At 42.9% G+C, this 23,359-nt stretch overlaps 1 protein-coding gene across 1 annotated transcript in view; it reads left to right on the top strand.

Moving 5' to 3' along the window:
* Positions 1-23,359, top strand: part of COL22A1 (collagen type XXII alpha 1 chain) — a 214,464-nt gene that overhangs the window by 107,237 nt on the left and 83,868 nt on the right. Inside the window, exons 14-21 of the mRNA XM_059815813.1 lie at positions 4,338-4,391; positions 6,510-6,554; positions 11,799-11,852; positions 13,650-13,703; positions 15,450-15,485; positions 17,053-17,082; positions 17,970-18,023; positions 18,948-19,001. Coding sequence (XP_059671796.1) covers positions 4,338-4,391; positions 6,510-6,554; positions 11,799-11,852; positions 13,650-13,703; positions 15,450-15,485; positions 17,053-17,082; positions 17,970-18,023; positions 18,948-19,001 — 381 coding nt within the window. The remainder of the gene's footprint in view (positions 1-4,337; positions 4,392-6,509; positions 6,555-11,798; positions 11,853-13,649; positions 13,704-15,449; positions 15,486-17,052; positions 17,083-17,969; positions 18,024-18,947; positions 19,002-23,359) is intronic.

Consider the following 23,359-nt stretch of genomic DNA (forward strand, 5'->3'; position numbering starts at 1 on the left):
GGTAAGACTTAGTTGAGCGTCAGAAATGTGACTATATTTTGAAGCCCTTCTCATGAGCAATGCTTTACCCTCAGCTATCTTTGCCTTGTCCCTGGTTACTAAGGGGATGACTACCCATCAGCTGTTTTCAGTTTTGTTGTTAACACAAAAAGAAGATGGTGTGCTAGATTGACAAGTGTGTTTTCAGGGACATCACGCACAGCAAGTTCAGGTCAGCCTATGAAAGCTGCTGCAAGGATAACAGACTGATTGCCCAAATTTATTTCACCCAGTTCTGTTCCAGTACAAGCAAAGACCTTTGAGCATCACATCTTTCTGGAAGAGCCATGTTCAGTTATCTAAACCTCCCACTGAGTTCACTGATGCCTTTGTCCTCAAGTAGGAGTTAAGTACCTGAACACCTTTCCAGATGTAGTCCTGATTGTCACTTGGGTCTGTCTGAGAGGACTCTATGAAGCAGTTCACTTATATAGGTTCTTCTGGGTTCCTCAGCTATGGAGAGGCCGTCTCATCAGGAGGGTATCGGAACTAATGGTGCATTTGTGGGTTAGCGGAAATACTTGGCAGCCATCCCACGGTTCTCTGCGGGAGCCACATTGCCTTCAGCAACATGAAAGGGTTGATTGTGGAAGATGCATGGCAACGTGTTCAGCAGGGGATAAATGACGGCTGTAAAGCAGGGCTGGGCTGAGCTGAGTGGAGGCACTCTGGATATTGTTTTGTCCTTCAGTGGGATTTGGGAGTGGATGAAATGAGCTGAATTCATCACCCACAAATGCCTGTCAGCTGCATCTCTCCTATCATATAAATAAATACATATTTGCTCTCTGTCCTGCATGTTTCCCATAGTGGAATTACAAACCAGTAGGCTATATGATGCTCCTTGTGGTATGAAGTTCCTCACCCTTGCTTTGCAAAGTTTTTACAAATCAAGCTAAACTGAGGCATCTACATCTACCTCCAGAAGGGCTTGATCCTAGAAAATGCTCCATATTTCCCACCAGCTTCATCAGGCACATACGGTTCAGCCAAGTAACGAGGCAATGCTGAATAGAAGCTCAGTGCTATGGGCTGTGCAGGATAGATGCTGGTGGGGCTGAACCTAAAGATATCAGACTAGACAGTGCCAAATGCTGCCAGGGACGAGATGAACTTGGCTAACCCCAGCTTCTTGGCTACAGTGGCTAAATATAAAATGATTGTGTACTTTCACAGTGACTTTTATTTACCTCAGTGGATGTGCTGGCTATATGCAGTGTCCTTGAGCTGGATTCTGGCCTGAGCTATTTTAAGAAACAATCCTGACTTTGCTGACAGGGCTTTAAAATCTAAAATACGAATCCACACTCCTTTACTCCTCGGCGTAAAAACCAGCCACCTCGCCAGTGTGGAACGAGGTGTGTAGAGATGGGTGGAGTTGGCAATCAGAGAGGTCACATCTCCAGTTACTGTTGTAATGATTGTTTTTTTGCCAGATCACTTATTTTTATCATCAGCATCAATACAGTGGCTCTGGGCTCTACCTCAGGCTCCATGGAGAGCTACCTTGCAGTTTCTCTGGTTGGTTGGGATGTGGTCCTTCCTGGCTCAATCCATCTTCATTTGCCAGGCAAGAACAGTGCACGCTCAGCAGCCGTATGTGCACCCCAGGAAATTCAGCCCCCTGTTTATCTGCTTGGCTGAGGGATTTCCAGTCTTTTGCCTCAGTGGGAATTGCCAGCACTTACTTTCTTTTAAGGAGGTGCCTCTACCTTTTACAGACCTCATTAATTGTGTGGTGAAACTTCCAGTAGCACAGATAAGGGTGCTGCAGACTTCTGCTAATAGGACTTTAATCCAGAGAGGTACTGTAATGGATGGTGAGCCCATTAGGGTACACGTATGGGTTGTAGAAACGAAATGGCCTTGGTATGTCATCTCTGGTTTTACCGCTTTTGCTGCTCAGTGAAGTGTCCAGGGGAGATTATTCCTAGCTCAGTGTCTTCATCATAAAAATGTGAGGGGTTTTTGGTGGTTGTTTTTTTTCTTTTTCATCAGACTTGGAGGGTGAACTTCATTGCCCACCAAGAAGGATGTACGATCTTGCTGGCTACAAGCTGGTGGAAGCAAAGAAGAGCTCTCAAAGTCAGCCTTGTGCTAATCAGTGTTGGAGCTTCTGGTTATTCAAGATGCCATGGTGGTCTGAGATGGCAAGAAATACCCACTGGTCAGTGGAGAAGGCTTCCACATAAATATGTGGGACCTGACAGGTTAATTTAAATGGAGTAAGTGGGTCCAGCAAAAAAAGGCTATAGCACAGGTCTCTTGCAGTGAAACAAAGCTTGAATTTTTGAGACCAGGCCCTTTAGCCTGTAAAATCCTGCAGCAAATACTCAACCTTTTGCTTCTTTTTCTTTTTCTGTATCTTTAGTAAAAGGTTAAAGAGGTTTTTTTGTGGCTGTCATTGTTATGGCATTGATATAGCTGTAGCATTGCCATCTGAGCTGACAGTTATCTGCACTTGATAGAAAAAACAGAGGGAGAGGGGAAAAAAAAATCAAGCCTTTGAAATATAAAGTATTAGGTAAGAGTTTAATTTTGACAAATTTCCTTCTTCTTGTTTGCTTTAGCTGTTGAAGGTCTCACACTTCTCTGGTTTACCAGACATGATCTCAGCACAGGCCTTGAGTGGGATCAGCAATTCTTCTCATCCAGACAAACCTGGTTTCTCTATCTATGACTTTTGCCGAGTGTTTTAACCATGTTTTACGTAACAGCACTGAGTTGGACTTTGATAACCTGGACTTGGAGCAGGCCTCTATTTCTGTATGGTTTTTGCCTAGACTTTGATCGTAGTATTTTTCTGCAGGCTGAAGGCAGAGTTTAAGTCCATGCCTGCTGCTCTCCCTCTGCCATTAGAAGACTTGCACCACACCCTGACCTTGCAGAGGTCCTCAGGTGCCTGATGTTGTAGAGATCCCGGAGCCACATTTGCTTGTGCCTGAGCCCAGCTCTTCTTAACCTGCTTGTGAATCTCCCGCTGAGTTTGCTATGTGCTTCACTCCCATACTTAACACGAGTTCAACCACTTTACAGCTGGGCTGATGAACTGTTCACAAGCTTCAGGGCATGGCTTCATCTGCTTTAACAAGTCAAGTCCTCTCGGGCAGAGGGAGGGGACAGTCTTGGCAATGCATTGCTTAAAGCAGAGGTGAAACACTAGCCAAGTACAGTCCAGCCAGCCTGCCAGGTCTGTGCTTAATGACTACTCCAAATGAGATTGTCATTTGGGCTAAGGCAAGTGTGAACAGTGGTGTGACATGGCCAGCCTACTGGGCACTTGCACTGGGACAAAAAAGCCTCAGTTCTGCTAATAGTTCAATGCAAGCACATCTTGCATTATTTTTTTTTAAATAAGAAACATCTGTTAATAGGAAATACAGAAATTTTTTAAAATAAAACCTTGATCTGTTTTGAAGCCTCATCCACTACAGCCACGTAATACAGGAGTTAACAAGATGAGAGAGGAAAAAGAAAAGGAAAATGACATAAGTAACAAAATAATCAGCCAAATAGGTGACATAACAGATCTAACCAGTTCTCACGGCCACCTTGTCAGGCCCAGGCTGTCTCCACAAGATCAGCTCTGAGGGCTGATCCTGTTCAGCTGAGGATCCAGACCATTTTCAGGCGTTGTAAGGCACATAAAACCATGCAGTGAGAGTGCTCTCCATTTCCATTTACCCTCTCCAGGGGGAGAGTCAGTGTGTAACCAGCTGAAGAACTGCTGAAACGTATCTGATACTCTTGCATTTCTCTCACTTCTGCTGAAAATAAACATTGGAGAATGCAGTTCTGATCTGTTTCGTTTCATTCACTCTTCAAAATATATAACATTCAAAGTCTGCAGTTCATTTATGCTGGGATACAGCCTTTGCTGCAGCATTTGCAGCAGCGTATGCCTGTGCTTTGTTCCACCAACACTGTGTTCAGGAGTCAAGACGGAGCTCAATCACCCAGGCAGGCAACGACTGCCATTGCCAAAACTTCTGAAATAACCTGTAAGGAAACTTGCATGGGACATTTTGCCTTTGCAGGGCAAGACTGAAAGCAGAAGCATAAAACTTGCTAATGTCTGAGTGCTTGGGATAGAGGAAAACATTGGGGTGTCACTGTGGGTAAGTAGACAGAAAGTCAGACACTGATTGGTGTATTAGGGCTGAGACAGTCGAGAAGCCTCAACAGCCCCCTGTGAGCCCAGGAGTGCGAGCTACATTTCTGAATAACTGCTTTTAACTGATTTCTGAATAACTGTGGAACAGTTTCTGGTGTTTTACTGTATCTCAATTCCTTGCCAGGGATCCGAGGGAAAGCAGGGTCCTCCAGGAATTAAAGGCTACGTAGGTGCACCGGTAAGTCATGGCTCTTATTAAATTTTTGACACTCTAGAAACTTTCTCTACTTTTTCAGTGTGTTCTGCCCACCTATCTTTTTTTTTTTTAATTAAGCAGTATAGGGTATGTCTGACCACTTAACCTATACTATGTCCAAATAGTGTCATTTTCTTGACTTCATTGAATTTCTTCTGACTTCTTTAAATGAGAACAGACCTGTAGCCAATAGAGAGATGTCAGTAGAAATGACTTGATTACCAAGATAACAGCTGGTGATTTCGTGATGCTCTCACTGTAATGCAATTGCTTTGGTCTGTGTTGATGCACCATTTAGATGGTGCTCGAAAACTTTGTAACACCAGCAAAAAAATACCACCTCTCAGCAAGTTTCCAATCAAATTTTCAAAACTGTTAGTGAATAGCCTTTGGGCTCAGGGGACAAACCTGCCTTGAATGAACGGACAGCAAGACCAAAATAAATCAGATGCTGTCAAGTTAGCATCTCTGTATTGTGGTCTAACCTTGGTAATTATGGAGGCAGCCTTTAAGCTGGTGTTGTAAAGGCTGATTGGATTTTCTGAGGTTTAATGACCCGACTGTACATCAGTGCACTTTAGTGGCATACCAGTGCTCATGCGCTGAAAGATTCCCCTGTGCCGGCCGAGGACTTGCTTTACAACTCACTACAAAGAGGCCCAATGTATTCAAAAGAGCTTGGGCACTTTAGTCTTTGCCCAAGTGCATGCTGTTTCCCTGTATGGTCTAAGGCTGAATTGTATTAGGCTTCAAGATGATTAAATGAATATGGGAGTGGCATTACCTTCCCATGTGATAGACTCTTGCAATATTAATGAGATAAATGGACAAAGCTATAAGGACACTTCCTTCCTGCTCCTTGAGTCGCCTTTTTGTGTGAGATGCAATGCACTCGCATGCATTCACTGTTACTGAAGGTTCTATCCATTTCTGTCATAAGACTGACATTTGGCTTGGGCTGCTGGGGAGGAACAAGGCAGTAATCATCTATTCAGTCTATATGAAGTCCCCATAGTTATTAGTACATTAAAGGAGTCATATTTTTAAACCTCTTGCCATTGGCTTTTTGGAAAGAGTGGCGTTATAGCATTGCAGCGTGGGAAGCTGTGCAGGCTCAGTTTGGGTCGTTAGAGATGGACAGGGCTGTACAGAGTTTGCTCACAGTCAACCATAGCCTGAAATCTGAAGATCTTAATAATTATCTAAATCATCCTACAGGCCAAATAAACCCAGACATGTAGTTCCCATTATCTTGGAGGTAAGCCTCCGCTATAGTGTAAAGTAAATTGACGTTTAAATACAAATGTATTATTAGAATACGAAGCATTTTAAGCTTTGGCAGTTTTAGAGAGGTCACTACTGACTGAGCATATTTTTCTGCCTGTAGCTATTAGCTGCTTGCTCAGTTGCTACAATAAAGGTAAAATACAAGGTGCTTCCCGTGCCAAGGGAAGGTGGAATGTGTTCCTGCCCGCTGAGTCGATCGCCTGTGTTAGCATTGCTGTCTTTCATTAAACTGAGGCTCAGCAAATGGTTCTGGTGTACCTAGGAGGAGGTGAATTATGCAGTCCAGATGAACACTGGCATTGGATTCACAGTGCAAACATGTGCTAGGGCCTCCAGGACAGGGATTATCTAGCATTTGCCAGTTCTCAGAGGTACCTGCTGTCTGCCTAGCTCCTGCATCCAAAACCACCAGGAATGGGCATTCTTGCTTGTTTATGCAATAGGTTTTTCCATCAGTATTGTCCTCTACCAAAGTCCTCATTGTTTACGAGCAACATGAAAAATGCAGAGCGTTGGTTGTTTTCCAGACCATCTGCAGCTGTGGTGTGTTTCCTGTCCCTCCACACTGCTCTTGGCAGAAGGGTCATGTATCTGCAGGCAATATAATATTACAGACGTTCTTGGGCCCACAGGTCATCCCTGCACTGTGAGTTTGCTTAGACCATGCTTGTGGCCAACTTTGAGGAAAATGTCCTTGAGATTCACTTGAATAGGTTGTGCAGACATGCACAGTGTTCTGGTGAATAATTAGAGAAGGTAACTCTGCCTCTACTTGGATTGAGCTTTATAATCTCTCTTTATTTTTATTTTTAGGGTCTGCAAGGAGAAAGAGGAGAAAAGGGAACACGAGGAGACAAGGTATTCCTTCTGCATGCTAGGAAAAGCCACGCTGCTCTTTGCCTTTGCCCCTTAGGTGGGATGGGCTTCCAGACCAGCAGCTCTGGAGGGTGACTGATGATGGAGTTTCCTCACTGCACTGCACCTCACGGTGCTGTGTGGGAATGACCTCCCATGGGAGTGCAGGAGGGCTTTACGGATCTCTGCTGTCTACTAAGCACACATTTAGGGACTTCTTGTCTGTGTGTAGCTGGGGATGGAGGAGAGAGAGGAGGGGTGGGGTGAAGGGATGCCTCTGAGGAGATGTAGTGGGGTGTTCACACTGTGGGCACCACCTGAGAGTTGTGAATGACCACTGACTGCTGCTGACCACGTCTACATCCAGTATTTCCCCATCTCACTGCAGTTGCTCAGGTATCCAACTTCCTACATTTCTGTCTTCTCCCATCACCATAAGCTCAATTTTTAATGAGTATCAGGTAGCTTCTCTTAAAGGCTTCATCCAACTGGTGCTGCTTCCCAGTTCTCTGCTCTCTCCTGTCTGGGAATAGCTGTTTTACGCAGCACAGGACTCTCTGGGATTTGAATAGCATTTATGGTTCACTGAAGAGACCAAGTGCCTGTTATACCTGGAATAAGCATTTAAAAGGAGAGCTGGGTGGACACAAAATCTTTCATTATTTCAGTTTGCTCATCGTGTTCGAAGACACCTCAGATATGCCCACACTTCTGCTGCAGACCTGTGAGGCGGTGCTCGAGGCTCCCCAGAAATGCCTCCAAAAATGCATTTTGCTGCCCCTGCCAGGAGAAGGGGGTGCTGGCTCGCTCCTGCCCTGACAAGCAGTGAGAGATGGGGCACCACCAGGCTCTCAGGTGGACCCAAGTCAGCCCTCTTCTCATGCAGTCAAAACAGGCAGCACGACCTTTCTTGCAGCCCTGAGCGATGGCCTGTCTTGCTTATGTCTCAAGCTGGTCCTGAGACAGGAATATCTCAGTGCCGATCTGGCAGCTTTGCCCGTGTTCAAGCTGTCTTTAGTGACATCTGGCTTTATGTGTTTGTGCAAAGGAGGGAGTTATTAGCTTGCTAGCACGGCCTTGTTCCCATTTCTCACTCTCTGTCTCCTTCTGGAGAAGAAACCCAGAGATTTATACCAAGTTTGCCTACTGGGAAAAATGATCAATAGACCTTTAGTGTGAAATATTGTGTTTTGCTTTACCATGTGTTAAGGTGTCCGTTCCCAGCGTCCATTTTGTTGTTTGTGATGAAGTAGCCACGACCGTGTTTCGTATTATCTATCTTCACTGCTGCAGCTAGAGCAAAAGGCTGGATCATACTTTATCTTCCTCGTGCTTTTGCTTCAGCTTTTGGCAGGACTGGCTCAGTATGGTGTGTCTACCCAGTGCCTCCACTGCTTTTCCGTAGGTGAGGTTGTCTAATCTGCTGGAATATTTGGCTCCTGGAAGAAAATCCATCTTTCTGACATCACCATGATGGGAGAGGAAGGGGGAGCTGTGTGTGGGCAGGCAATTGACTAAGCTAGAGGAAGATTAAAGTGGGGAAGAAATGAATTAGGTTTTGTTTCATTAAAAGGATATACAAAATTAGAGCTCCCTCTTTTTTTTTCTTTTTTTTCCTGGAGCAGCCAGATCTCTGCTACAACACTTGTACTTTGATTTTTTCCAGGCTTTAATCATGGTCTCAGAGCACCCACTGCCATTGCTTTAACTTCTACCAGTCAGTACTACTGTGAAAACAGTGGGCGTAAATTTGGTGGGCCAAATATTTTCTTGTCTGCTCTTCAGACTGTAACTTGAATACTGACACCTACTCAACCTGTGTTTCTTTGTGCCTGAGGAGAAAAGTGATTATTATATCAGATGAGAGCATTAGCCCATGCACTGAGTATTGGTCTATCGAATCTGCACCCTAGTATCAAAAAAAGGCTAAATATCCTGTAATACATCTTGCTGCTATATTCCTGGGACCTCAGATGTGTAACTATGGAGGTTTTATAGTGAGGTTCCCAAATCCAGTATTATCGGTTACACCTGCGCTTTAGGAGAGCCACTGCACAATATGAGTGATATCTCATGTCCTTTCGCACCCAGTGGGCTCGCTGCAGACACCGGGACAGACTCTGCAGAGATAAGCATGATGTGTTTCCCTGCCATCATAAGCCATATATGTGTGTGATACTTGGCATGTTGATTTAGGCACACACAGCAGTTCAACATGACGTGGGGCATTGCTTTTGCTGCATAACCATGTGTCCATCCAGTAAATCCTCATCTGTTGTATTGGAGAAGAGCTCATATAAGGAGGCAGTGGGGCTGGTCTGCTGCTGCCAGGTACCTCTGTGCAGTGGGTTTGCTCTCCTCCAGTTTTTCCCAGGGCCCTGCAGACTCTTGGGAAATCATTTTTCCAACAGATCCTTACACTTTCTAACTGGTAGAGGTCAGAAAACAGCACTAAAACTGGGATTGGGAATTGGGATTTTCCCCAGTTGCTTACAGCTCTTCACCATTTTGTTCCACTGGTTAAAAGCAAAAAAAAAAAAAAAAAAAAAAACAAAACCAAACACCAAAACACAAAACAGTAGAGCACAGGGGAAGGAAATGGACTCTTGAAGTGAAAATTTGAGAATAAAACTTTTATTGTGTTTTTTCTTTCTTTTGGAAAAATTCCCTTTCTCTAGCTTTTCTTAACGAATGGAAAAAAAATGTTTTTAATGACAGATTTTTCTGAAGAAACGACTGAAAGCACAATCGTTTGCATTGTTTTCAAACAGCTTTATCATATACATTTGTATAAATAATACATTTGCCTTTCCCAGCCCCCATTACTAGCAGTAAGCACATCGACACTTTCCTGTTTTGGCAGCTAAAACAGCATGTGTGAAGTACTCGTTGCTGCAGTGTATTGATGTTAAAAATTCTCCTGAGAATACACTGCACATTTTGCCAGCAATCCACCAGACTGTTGCTTACTGAAACTCGCAAATTCAGGATACTCGTAGTTCAGTCAGTGCAAAGGAAATGATGAATGTCAAAGCTATTGCCCCAAAAGCAAGTAGATCCGGATGTCTGATGCTGGTTTTCAGCTGATTTCTGTAGGGTGAAGGTCTCTCTAATTTCATTCCTTGGATGCATCATTTCAGTCTGGAGAAGAGGAGGCTGAGGGGAGACCTTATCGCTTTCTACAACTACCTGAAAGGGGGTTGCAGAGAGTGGGTTTTGGTCTCTTCTCCCATGTGACTAACGACAGGACAAGAGGAAATGGCCTCAAGTTGCACCAGGGGAGGTTCAGGCTGGATATTAGGAAAAATTTCTTTACTGAGATAGTGGTGAGACACTGGAATAAGCTGCCCAGAGAGGTGGTGGAGTCACCATCACTGGAGGTGTTCAAGGAACGTGTGGATGAGGCATTGTGGGACATGGTTTAATGGGCATGATGGTGTTAGTTGATGGTTGGACTTGATGATCTTACAGGTCTTTTCCAACCTTAGTGATTCTGTGATTTTGAAATAACATTTCTGTTACGAGACTGATTGACTTTCGAAAGGGGAAAAAGAAACAAATTGATTTGCAAACCCATTTCTGACTTGCTGAATCAATGTAGTTTTCAAAAGGAGCTAATCAAATCCAATCCCATAAGTGAGAGTTTGCAGATAGTCACAGAGGTCTAACAGGGATCCTATGGGACAGTAATCAGAATTAAAATGTCTGAAAACATTAAAAAAAGTAGAGTAAAACTAATATTTTGCTGTCACTCCTTGTACTCGTAGAATTTAATTTTACATGCACATTTATGTTAACAGTTGCAGTGTGTGTGTGTATTTGGTAATTTGTATTCAGCTGTATGTGCAGGATCCAAGCAAAATCAGTCTTTCATTTTGCAGAGGTTTAAGCATTTACACAGTAAGAGAAAGTCCCTATTTCCCAGAGTTTTAAACTAAGGAGGCGGGAATGGGCAAGGTCCACAATACATAAGAGAGAAGTGAAGTTCAGCAGGAGTATGTCATTGATCTAATCATCATCTCTATCAAGGACCTGGATTATAAAATATGGAATATGTTAAGTTTGAATGTGGAAGTACAGTGGAGCTCAGGGTCAGAATTCAAAATGATCTTGAAAACATAATCCCCCCAAGGCAGAAGATGACATTGAGAAGGGGCAGCTTCAGGATGCTTCATACGTGTAGGACAACAACTTGCACACTGCGACAGGTTGGGAACAACTGGCTAAGGACCTGTCCTACAGAAGGGAGTTTGGGGTAAAATAAACATTATCCTGGGGTTTAAACAGAAGAGTGCGCTGTAAAATATGAAATAATCTTTCTGCTCAAAGTTAGCCTCAGCTGTGTCCAGCTTTGGTCACCTAGCTACAGTGAAGACGTGGAAAAAATGGGCAGTGCACAAATGAGAGCAACAAAAATGATGAGAGGTCTGAAAAACATGCCCATGAAGAAAAGTTGAAAGGATTGAAGTTGTTTAGTCTAAAGCAGTTTGAAGGGGGAGGTTTGTAAGTCTTCAAATACATAAAAGGCCATTGTAAAGATGAAGGGAACCGTCTGTTCTCCGTGCAGGGTTAGAGAAGGACATACTAGTCTGAAACTTTAGCAAGAAAAAGTCAGGTTTAGATACAGAGGAAAAAACCCTTATCTTCAGGTATTAAAAATAAAGTAGTGGAATAGATTGCCTGTGGACTGTCCTAGTCTGAAGACATACAGGAATGGATTCACCGTTCCCCCATGTTACGGAAAGCAAAGGTGAAAAATGAAAGGTTTTTCTTAACTGGGTAAAAATGATCTATTGCTGGATTGTGGATTAATTATTTTTGTAAGAGCTGTTCCGGGCTGATGTTCCCCTGGTGCACTTTGTCCAGTTTACATGAACCCACCTCAGCAGGCAGAGGAAGGATGCCTACGTGGAAAACTGGTAAAACCGCTTCTCGTCTCTAAATTCACATCCCAGGTATTTGGTGCTAAGTTTTCTAGATAGACAGGTGCCAACAGTTAGCAAAGTTTGAGAGAATAAAAGTTTCCTACTGACTACACTTGGTTCACCTCCTTGTTACTGGATGGAGGCTCCCAGCAACTTTTCATAGTACAGATGTGGGGACTTTAGCCATTTTCTCTATTGGGCTGGCTTCAATGTCTCTCCTCGTTCCTTACTCTTGGAGTGGATAACACGTCCATCTCTTGCAGAATGGTGACTTAAACACCACAGATTTGAGTTACAGTGGTTCTTTGTCTTCTTTCTCCAGGGAGAACAAGGCCTAGACGGGTTCCCTGGAAAGCCAGGTGTGGAGGGGAAACAGGTACGTGGGAAATACTCAACAACTAGAGGCTTTTCTTTGGAACGAATGGAAGTCTGACTCTAAAACTGACACTTATCCTGGGTGGCTGCTAAGTCATGGCAGGACCGCACTGCATTAGCAGTTTTTGTACTCCTTATTCTAAGGATCTTTGTTGGTACAGTTTTCTTTTTTTGTTTGTTTGGTTTTAGAACTAAATTGTAATGCAATATATGCTTAAAGGAAATGTGAGTCCTTTAAACACGATAGGTTAGATGTTTGTGTTAATTTTCATTAAAGACATAAGGAAGCACATATAAATATTCAGTTGTTTAAGCCTGATTTTTATAAACTTTTTTTCCCTCCCACAGCATGAAAGGGGGAGAACTGGATTTAATATGTTTAGTTTGTTTTCAACAAGAATGTCTTGGAACTATTTACATTTTTAAGACAAGATGAAACCAGAAAATGATCTAAAAGACCGGTGCATTTCAGCTGATCAGACAGATAATGCTTTGTCTAAAACTGCTATCTGTAGATCCCGCAAGACTGTTTTCATTACTCAGGGTATGATACCTAATGAGAGGCATCCTTTACTCCCAAGGATCTTCTGGTCTAAAGAGCAGACCTAGAAGCAGAGGATAAAAAGTGATTTGCCAAAAGCCATGCAGCTAATCATTGCCACCTTTAGCCTGAAGCCTCCAGGCTTCTACGTCTGCATCCCAGTCACTAGCCCTTGCTGGTTCCCTCTCTGGAAAGGATCTTTTGGAGGCATGTTTTTGCATTTGAAGAGGTGGAGGAGCTGCATGTCAAATCCTCAGTATAGTTCGTCGTCAGGTGGTTGATCCTGCTGCTCACACAGACAAAGCAGCTGCTGGGGTCTGACCTGAACGTGCTTTGCAAGCGCGGCAGCCACGTGCTGCCCAAGTGCCTTGCTCTCACTCTTTCGGCAAACAGAGTTGCAACTTGACTTTGTTGGGAAGTATTTTTGTTTCCATATCAGACACGTCTTTTGTATTTAGACAGCAAGGTATACTGTCATTAGCAGTCTTAATCTTCATTAAATCTACACCTTCCTCTCTGTGAGGTGATAGAGATTATTGCACTAAATTTCTCTCTGCTTGTCCATGGGGGATTTGACAGTTAATCATGGCTTTTTCTCTGCTCTGTTCCTCAGACGCAGTTTACCCTATACCGAGAAGTATTTGTCTAGTTAGTGTTTATCATTGTCCATATAAGATGGAAATGTTTTCAGGTGCTAGATGTGGCACTAGAATCACAATGAACTACATTCACTATGCCCATTACATTGTTTACGGGACTGGTTTATACTTGCAGCAAACGTAGATGAAGTGAGAAATTGCAGAGGGATGTGAAGGTGGACACTGATTGTTTACTACTTCTAAGGAACAATTTCTCCAAGTGACACCCTATTACAGAAGTTGGGTTTTTCTGAAGCTTTTTTGCCTTCTTCATGTCTAGACACCTAGCAGCAGGCAAATCTTCATGCCTGAATTTTATCCTAAATTTTGTGTTTGACACTGATGTACTCCCTGAACTGCAATCTTTCTGAAACACCTGAAATTGGATTGCTGTTATTGTGGCTGCTGTGGCATCTCCATCCTTATTCCCTTTCCTCTCCACGCAGCAGAACCAAAGCAGCCGCGTGTATTGTATTAACTCCTACCCCAGTGCAATGGGACATAACTGTTTCTGCTGCCGATACTCAAACCTGCAGCCTTATGTTTCTTCTGTAGTTTAAGGGAATGGCAATTTGTGACCTGCAGTATGTAAAACAAAGGATTTCTCTCCATTTTATAGGGCCCTGCTGGCAGCCCGGGCCCTCCAGGTGCCAGTGGGACGAAAGGAGAAAAGGTGAGTTTGGATGGGATGCCCGGGAGGGGTTTGGACACACATTTCTTAATTCTTCCTTGGGTCCCCAGTGCTGGAAATATCAGGGCTGTCGGCCTAATATTTATCTCATTTGTGTATAAGTGAAGCTTATATGCATTTAAGTGTTTCACTTTTTTGACGTTGCTTCAGTCTGAAATGGGTATAGGTGAGTGTTCAGTCGTGTTTGGTTATAGCTCCTCTGCTCTTAGTTTAACCCTGATAGTGGGAGTAGAAGGAAGTAGAGAGTAGTTTGGCTCAGGAAATCTTCCTCACTTAAGAAAGGTGGGTAGAGATGTCAATATGTTTGTGTAGATGCCAGTTTTCTGACCCAGGAGATGTAGAATTGACTCAGAAAGTGCCAATCAAATGAGCACAACCCTCTTGCCTGCAAAATAATTATTCGCTGCTCTCAGCAGCAATTTTGACCTCATTATTTTACAGAGTTGTTAGAGTTTCCAGGGCAGCCTTATGTTTCCCGCTCTGTTAGAGGTGACATTGTGATTTTGGTACTTCCTACCCAGTTCTTTGGCATGAGTGGAAAGGCATGCCCAGTTCTGGATTTTCTTTCCCCTTTTCTCTTCCAGATAAGGCAGTGAGCCTTATCCAAGAATGCAGAGATCAGAAGCAAATCTCTCTATTTTCCATTACTTTCCCACTCAGATTCAACAGCTCTAGGTGAGGTTTCAGAAGCACCTCCAAGCAGGGCACATCCACTGAGGTGATAAGCAACAAGAAGATCTTTGTGCTCCAACATGTGTGCAGTAGAGTCTTGAGTTCATAACACTTCTTCCATATCTCTGAAGCGGCTGCATTTGGTGCTTCCAGAAGATGTTGAGCTCCTTGCTCCATTACTTTCAGTGCAGCTGATGTGTGTCTTTTCAGTCCTTCTGGCATAGTATGGACTCTCTTTAGAATAAATAACAAATAGTAATTAAACTTGTCTTAAGAGGAAAGACCAGGAAAGATATGCTGGGTCGTTTGGAGACCTACATGAGTAATGAATAAATAGAGTGTGAAAGGAAGCTATATGATAATTTTTTCATTAATCTGTACCTGAAGTAAAGGATATACCTTCCGGATGCTTAGTCTTAAAGACTAATAAATGGTGGACACTGCCGGAGAAAAAATGGGCTGGAACAAATCGATAGCTTAGATGGCAATAAGTCATGTAAAGAGGGTGTAGTATCTCAGTGTTCTGCAAAAACTGATAGCTTGATTCTGCTCTATAAAACGACTTGGGGAAAATGGTACCATTTCTCACTTTTTTTTCTTTTTACAAAGATTTTTTGCTCATTAACAAACAAAAGCATTTTGGCCCCTAATTATCCATCCTGCAGACTCTGTTAGGGATCTGAGCATCAGTCACTTTATTTGTGTGGTATGTGTACATCAATTATAAGATTTTTGAAGCTCAAATTTAATGTTGTGGTGCATCCAGTGCATCATTCATTTTAAGTCACTAAATGTCATTAAAATCAATGTATAACATCACAGTAACACGGAACACAACCAGTTCCTGCATGCATTCACCTGCAGGGCAGAGAAAACAGAGTTAATTGCCGTTGCATGTTCATATCTATTAATTACGGGATGGTATTGAAAATAAGAATGTACAACGGCAGTTGGAAAACATGCTCAGAGGTTTGCTTTTGTTTTGTGTTATGTTTTGTATTGTGCTATGTTGTGCTCTGTGTTACATTTTTTCATTTCTTTCATGGTTCCCTGCAGGGTGAACCAGGACTTCCAGGATTGCCTGGCTCTTCCGTAAGAATTTTTTTTAGCTTTCTCAAACATTGTAGGTATTATTGCGTGAGAAGAGAAGATGGAAGCTGGGGGTGGGAGGACTTTACTAAATGAGAGATGTTCTTAAATGTTTTTTCAAAAACGTTTATGGCAGCGAAGATTTTTGAAGACGGCAAGTTATGTGTTCCAACAAAGAGATGCACTGCCACAATTTTGGGAGATTTTGAAATGTGAAAATCGGGACTTGAAGAGGCAATGAAAGCATTGCCTCAGGTGCGTCAGAGAGAGCAATACTGTGACAGGACTGTGTGGTTTCCAGGACAGTTGTTGAGTTGATGCCTTTGGAAAACAGAGCCTGTGAAAGTTATAAAAGCAAATGAAATTCAATTGAGTTGAATTACTGAGTGCCTTTGTCATGGGCTGGGTGTGAGAGTTGGGATGGGAGAAGAAAAAGGCAATTTCTAATGGGGGGGAATGATCTTTCCTCGGCTTATATCTGGAAAAGTCCTGGTGGGATATGAGACAACTAGGACCTGATGTGCTGAAATCAGGAAAGCAGCGATAAAGAAGAAAACTGAGAGAATAGGAGAAGGGGGTTGACCCTTCCTGTGGCACCAGACTTACATGCCTTTGTGCATCCCTCTGCCTTCAGCAATGCCTTCACTGACCCAGAGGCTCACTAGCAGGGAGGTTGGTATTGTCTGTATGAAGAGGTCATCTCCAAGTGAATGGAGAAAGAAGATTTACTGCGAAGTATGCAGAGGAGAGGTCTAGAACTGAGTTCTGTGGAGACTGGTAACAAGGCAGTTGGGGAGTATCCCTTTTACTTTCCAAAAGAATAAGATTAAAATTAGGAAACAGCACTCTTGGACTATTGGTTGAAAGCAGTAAAGGGCCACTGATACCAGCAACATTAACTGTAGCACTGTGCCAAAGAAGGGCTGGGTGCTAAAGAGAAGAATGAGAAGCTCCCTGGTAGTCATGAGAAAGGCAGCAGGCAATTTCCTTACCTGCAATGTGGTAGAAAGCAAAGGAGGGAGAAGGAGAGAGTTCTGAAAAAAACCTGTTTGGGTAAGAGCCTTTTACTGTCCTGCTTCAGTGTGAAATTAGTGATGTGACAGTAGTTGCCAAGAGATTTTGAAAGATACGTATAGAACCTGAAAATGAGCCTAAAGTTCTGGGAGGTGGGTGAGGAACAGGCTGAGCATGTACCATATCCAAAGTTTTATGGTGTTTTATGATGCCTTCTGCATTCAATAGATCTTTGTGATTTCAAATAAGACAAGAGCTGGGGAATTTACCGACTTACTTATACCAATGAGATAATGAATTAAGTTCTTACTGTTTATACAGCCCCACAAATCACTTCATCACTTCAACTGAGTGAGCAAACCTGGTGTCAGTCTGAACTGTTTAAATAGAAAGTCTCCCCCAGCCTGCAACAGGATTTGAGGAGCGGTAGCAGTTAGCGTGCATCTCGAGGGAATGGCGAGGGGAGAAAAATACACTGTGGGGGACCATCATACCTCTGGCACCTTCTGTGTTGTCTTTCCTCTTTTTATCCTTTATGACTGCATTTTCGTTGCAGGTGCATACTGAAGGCCTAAAAGGAGAGCAAGTAAGAGAGATTCAATATCTGTTCTTCCGTTGCAAGGATGCTTTTATGTCGTTCAGTTGCCAGTTAGATTAGATTTTGCTTTAAAATAATACTTCAAAATTAAGGTGGATAGAAACGTTGTCAGGCCATCAAGAAACAAGTTTTCCTATTTAAAGTGGAGAAAATAAACAAGAAAGGAAAAAGGGCAATGTCCTTTTTGGATGTGGTGAATCTAACATGAATGAGAAGTATAAATTGGAGAGTCAGCTATGCAATTCTTTAAGTCCAGGGAACTGTTAATATGAAAGTTAAACTGTATTCGAGTTTTATGCTGAGTTTGTCTCTGAACCTGGGCACTCAGATAGGGGAGAGACACCCATTGCTTCAGTCTGTTAGTCCTACATATAAATAAAATACCTTTAAATTTTGATTTTGTGTTGGTAGGTGCATAATTTATATTTAACTGTTCTTTAATATAATGATATGCATCACATAAATGATACTTTAAAGTCCTTCGCAGCTGTGCTGGCTCAGGGGAAATGCCTGTGGAAGCTCTTTTTGTAAGAATTGCTTTTTTCCACCACCGAACCCCAACTCACAGTGTTTTACTGGAATGTCCAGGATAGCCCAGTGTCTTCGGTAGAGTTACTACCTTTGAAAAACAAAGAGCCAGTGATAAATGCCTGCTGAGCGTGGGTGGCTCAGTCTGTGTGCAGTCTAATGAGTGCTGATAATTCCAGTAGTTGAAGGATTAAGGAGAAAACCAGCTGGTCTCTGCACTGGTTCTTCGGGACCTATGAGGAAAGGGGTGGTATAGGTCCTGTAAAGATAGCCAACATGACTAATGTGCCCATATAATTTTTCATAAGATATTTTAACATTTTTTTAAAAAAAAACCATTTCTGTAGGGAGAGCCTGGGCCACGAGGACCACAGGGCCAACCTGGACTTCCTGGACCTCCGGTAAGTTGTTTCTCTCACCGCTTGCGACTCCCAGAAACTGAAACTCAGCCTAGTGTGAAGCATGCATGCAAAATCTTATACATTATTCAGGCACTAAGATCTTAAACAGTGCCCCCAGCCTCCTGTTTTCTTCACTGCTGAGAGAAGGTCTCCTGCTGTGGATGGCCACTCGGAACATATGGAGGTGGCACCCAGGACATGGGCAGTCATCGCACAGAGGCAGACTTTGCCTCAAGCCTGTTGTCATGCAGAACCTGACTGTTTTCTGTTTCTAATGTCCTGAAGAGCTCTATAGGCATTCAGCACATCTCAGAGAGGCACCCACTGTTAACTTGTAAGCTGTCATATAATGAAGGTCAGAGAATAGTTGCTGTAAAAGGGGTTGGCTTTATGCCACAAGGTCCTGGCTAAAATATTTTGTAGATGAAAAATAAGGATTTGGGTATGTGTGTTTGTGTTTCAACACAATTCTTGCAACAAGCCAGCATTCTTACTTTTGACTTAATTGCAGCTTATTCTAGTTATATTTTATAACCCAGCTCTGCAGGATATCTCAGTTCGGACTGTCACTGCTGCCTCATTTGCAAATAGTCTGTATTTCCTTGCTTTTGTCATGTTTGTTGTATTTCACTCTTGATTGGGTTTTATAAAATTGATGGCATTGTGAAGATATGTTACTTAGGTAAATCGGGTTTTAATTACGTAATTTAAATATAGTTGTGTGCTCTGTGTTTAATCAGGGCATTGTCACTTTTCTCTATCCTGTTTTCTTATTCTCTTCTGCTCACAGGACAACATAATTATCAGGTAAGAGTTGTCTAGGTAGCCATGCAGCAATGGTAGCACAAACCAGCTAGGAAATGGTTATATAGTTCATTAGTTTTTCTTACTCAGTTAACTTTCTAAAACTTTTCACTTTCAAAGGGAGAGGCTGGTCTGGAAGGCAAGCCTGGAGTCCCTGGGTTACCAGGTCAAAGGGTGAGTTGCTGTTTTTATTTAATGTAAGTCTCAAGAAGCTGGGGATAGCTTTGTTCAATAAGGTTTGGTACTTTGACCCACTTTACATATACGTTTCTACTTATTTAAGGATCCCAGAGGCCCAGATCCTTTCCTCTCTTGCTTCTTTATGGTCCAGCAACTTTCATTACCTCTTGGAGTCCACAGATTGTATGCAGTGCCCTGTGGGATCCTGGGAAAGTTTCTTTCTTGTCATTTGCTCTGCTGTCTATGTCTGATCCTTGCTGCCGAGAGGATTCTTGATATGACTCCGAGTGTGTAGAGCCACCACTAATTTGGACAGGTTGAAAGTTCCAGGAAATGCTGTTGTCCTGAAGTCAAATAAATGCAAAGACACTTGCAATACTGATTATTTTCTGTTCTGTTTGGTCTGTACCCAAACAGAAGCTCCCACAAAATGGGAGCTGGTGTACCATTCTGGACCAGGAGCTTAGATAGTCTCCTCTTGTTAAAAAAAATATTGGATTTTCTCTGACTCAGTTATGTCTTGAAATATTCAAGTACTGACAAAAAGTAAATTACATAGTGGGCCTGATATTATTACATGAATGCTCTGAACCTGCCTTTCCTTGCTTCAGCCCATTTGTATGAAGAACATCTCACTAGACAACAGATAAAGGTGGACGTGAGATACCTGCTTAACCTTTGTGGAGTAAATCACTTCAGTCTCAGTACTGCTGTTTGATGGGTCACTTTTTGAAGTAGTCACAGAGACTTGATCATAGTTTAATCCATAGAGGAGATCGTGGGGATTGCCTGTAATGCATTGCACTTGAGTCAGCACCAGTGCTGTTAAAGAGTGGGTGTGAAAGGGCTACTCGTGAGCATGGGAGGTTTATGCGCAAAGGACAGTACAGGGAAGAAATATAAATATATTCCTTGGTAGGTGGTTTTCTACAGACTTTCCATTGAATTGCATGATATTAAATTGAACTGTAAGCGTGGCTTTTAGGAATCTTCTTCTTGGGAAGATGGGACATGCAGTCTTGTGTTACTGCCACAGTGGAAAAGGGCATTTGTTTTCTTGTACTTTTCCAGACTTTAGAAAATATCACCTTATAATTTTAGCAAGTAACTGTGCTGTGCTTTATTTATGAGTTCACAAGCTCTGAATTGTCCTCGTTTTAAAGCCTGCTGTGAAACGTTGCTTCTTGAATAAGATTAATAGAACATACTAGCTGGGTAAAGGACAGCGATCTGTCAGGATCTGCAACAGGACACAAAATACCCCTGCTAATGATCATTCAATTAGAGATGTCATTTGATCCATACTGTCTTTCAATGTTTCCCTAGATTCTGTTGTGTCTAGCTAGTTAGACTTCTTCTCCTAAGGGTCTTCATTAGTCATCAGGCATCTTAGGTGGATAGATACATTTTTTTAATTAAAGGCCATTATTCAATGACTGAATACGTGAGATGAATCAAAGTCCTGGGCTTCTTGGATCTACATGGATCGCCTACATCTGGGAGAGAGAATAGATTAGCAGATACTACTGATTCACCATTAGTACAGTTCTTGACAAAGCACAAATACAAATCCAGGCACTGATTACCACCTTACATAAATTTGGCTGCAGAAAGCATTTCTCTAGACAGGATCAGAAGTTAAAATGCCAAGAGCAGAAATCTCCTCAAATTTTTGTTTCAGTCTAGTTTTAAATGAATGGACATGAGGTGAGGGCAGGCTCTGAAACCACAGCTCAGAGCTGCAGCGAACCCTTTTGCACACATCCAAACAAGAATGCTCTCTAGCAGCATAGCCCAGTGATGAGGACGTGGTCGGGGTTACGATGTTTTAGTTTCATTTGTGGCTCCAGCCCCGGCTTGTTGTAAGACCTGGCTTGTTGATTGGATATTACGAAAAATTTCTTCATTGAAAGGGTTGTCAAGCGCTGGAACAGGCTGCTCAGGGAAGTAGTTGAGTGACCATCCCTGGAGGTATTTAAAAGACGTGTGGATGAGGTGTTTAGGGACATGGTTTAGTGGTGGACTTGACAATGTTACGTTTACGGTTGGACTCAATGATCTTAAGGGTCTTTTCCAACCTAAATGGTTCTATGATTCTATTCTAAGACATTCACATCTCTTCACCTCGTGCACTCCCTGCAAATAGGGGTAGGAGTGTAAGGCTATACAAGTACGTGAGCAAACCAAACAGTCAGAGCAGTGGTTTGAGCATGGGTTTGTTTATCACTGAGCATGTTCCCTGGCACACCTTTGGGCCATGCCAAGTAGTCGTCTCCCACAAATGTCCCTGCATTGCAGGGTGACTGTATCTGGCAGGCTGGATGACAAAGGCCATCTTCTTTTGTCCGAAGGACAGTTTAGCTGCATGAACACAAGCTCCTGTGCTCTTTGCACGTGGAGCTCTGGCCCATTGTATTTAGCATAGATGTACCCTTCTTCACTATGTTAAGGACAGAAAAATCAGACATAGCTAGAGGCAGATTTGGGACTACTTTTCAGTATTGTTAGTAGACATATGAAGAACAGATGAAAATCACTGACAATCTGCTTGTCTGGTCCCTCTGCTGTTTTATGCAGGGGGAGGCTTCCAGACATGATGCTACACTAACTTGTATCTCCTGAAAATTTGGTTCCTGAGGTACTTTATTCTGCACTAATATCTTGTAACATAAGGGACAGATTACAATGCAGGATTGCCTTCAGGACCCTCTCAAGTAGCATGCTGCAAAGGGGCTGATGTAAAACAGTTACTGTTTTGCAGTATGATTCAACTTCAGTTTTGTCTTATGGTTTTCAACCAAGACGTAAATGACGTTGGCACATGCACAGAGCCCCTGTCCTGACACAGGGATGCAGATACGACCATTTGTTGGAGTTCTTAGAAGCCTGCAGTACTTTAGTTAGCTGTAATGCAACTGGCACAAACTACTAATGGACTGGAGACGTGTTTGGAACCATTTCATAAAGGAATTCATGTCTCATAACACAGTCCAGTGGAAGTCAAGGATCCTGAGCTGTGGAAGGACAGAGGCAATGCTGGCTGATGTTAGAAATATGATGCAGGAGCCACCTACACAGTGTGTAGATTTCATAGAAGATGACATATTGTGCCAAATACCCTAGTGAAAGTCTGGCTGACGGAAATAAGGTCATATATTTTGGGAAGATTTCTAGGAAAAGAGGAAGTATGATATTCTTTTAGCCTGAAGTTGCTGTTCCTGTTATTGCTGAAGAAATAAAAGAATACATGGAATAGTACAGTTGCCAATAAACAAGGCATATTCTTTATAGAGTCACCATTTGTGTTATAGTAAAGAAAGTGTCAGTTTAATTTGTTGAGATGGCTACTGCAAACTTAGTCTTTCATTGAAATGCATTTCTTGTGCTTGCATAAAAATTTTTCCATCCCCTCTCCTTAGACTGCCTATTTCTTGGAGCAGTTGCAGAGTCTTCTGCTAATGTGTGATACAAGTACGGCTGAATAACGAAGTGGGGTGAAGAAGCCCTGTCATCAGGGCTTCTGATGGTCCAAGGCTTCTTCTGGCCTTGGTATTACAGATTGCTTAAGAACATGTTACAGATTGCTTCAGACCACGCTTAAGACCAAGAACCAGTATTGGCTCAGTGTTGGGGCCAGTTCGGTTTAATATCTTTACCAATGGTCGGGATGAGGGGATTGAGTGCACCCTCAGTAAGTTTGCAGACGACACCAAGTTGGGAGGGAGTGTTGATCTGCCTAAGGGTAGAAAGGCTCTGCAGAGGGATCTGGACAGGCTGGATCGATGGGCCCAGGCCAATTGGATGAGGTTCAACAAGGCCAAGTGCAGACTCCTATACTTGGGTCCCAACAACCCCATGTAACACTACAGACTTGGGGATGAGTGGCTGGAAAGCTGCCTGGTGGAAAAGGACCTGGGGTGTTGATCGGCAGCCGGCTGAATATGAGCCAGCAGTGTGCCCAGGTGGCCAAGAAGGTGTCACGTTAAAGGGCAAGGCAATTTGGCAGAAAATAAACCCCCTTGCGTTCCAGCTTGTCCTCAGATATCAGAGGGGCTGGGGGCGGCTAGGCTTAGATTCTGAGTGATGCCCAATTTTTCTGTGTTACAAGTCCGGTCGCGTTCAATGTATTGAACTCTCACGATTACGAATACACTCGTAACACCATCAGGATGTTACAAGTCCGGTCGCGTTCAATGTATTGAACTCTCACAATTACGGATACACTCGTAACACTGCACACTTTCAGTCTAGTCGTGTTCCATGAACTAGCACAGCCACACTTAAGGGGTTTGGTGGCGTTCAATGAGAACTCTCACGGCTAGATTAGTGAATAGTGCAGTTTATTGAAGCAA

This window comes from Gavia stellata, chromosome 3 (assembly GCF_030936135.1).
Source record: "Gavia stellata isolate bGavSte3 chromosome 3, bGavSte3.hap2, whole genome shotgun sequence".
Taxonomy (NCBI): Eukaryota; Metazoa; Chordata; class Aves; order Gaviiformes; family Gaviidae; genus Gavia; species Gavia stellata.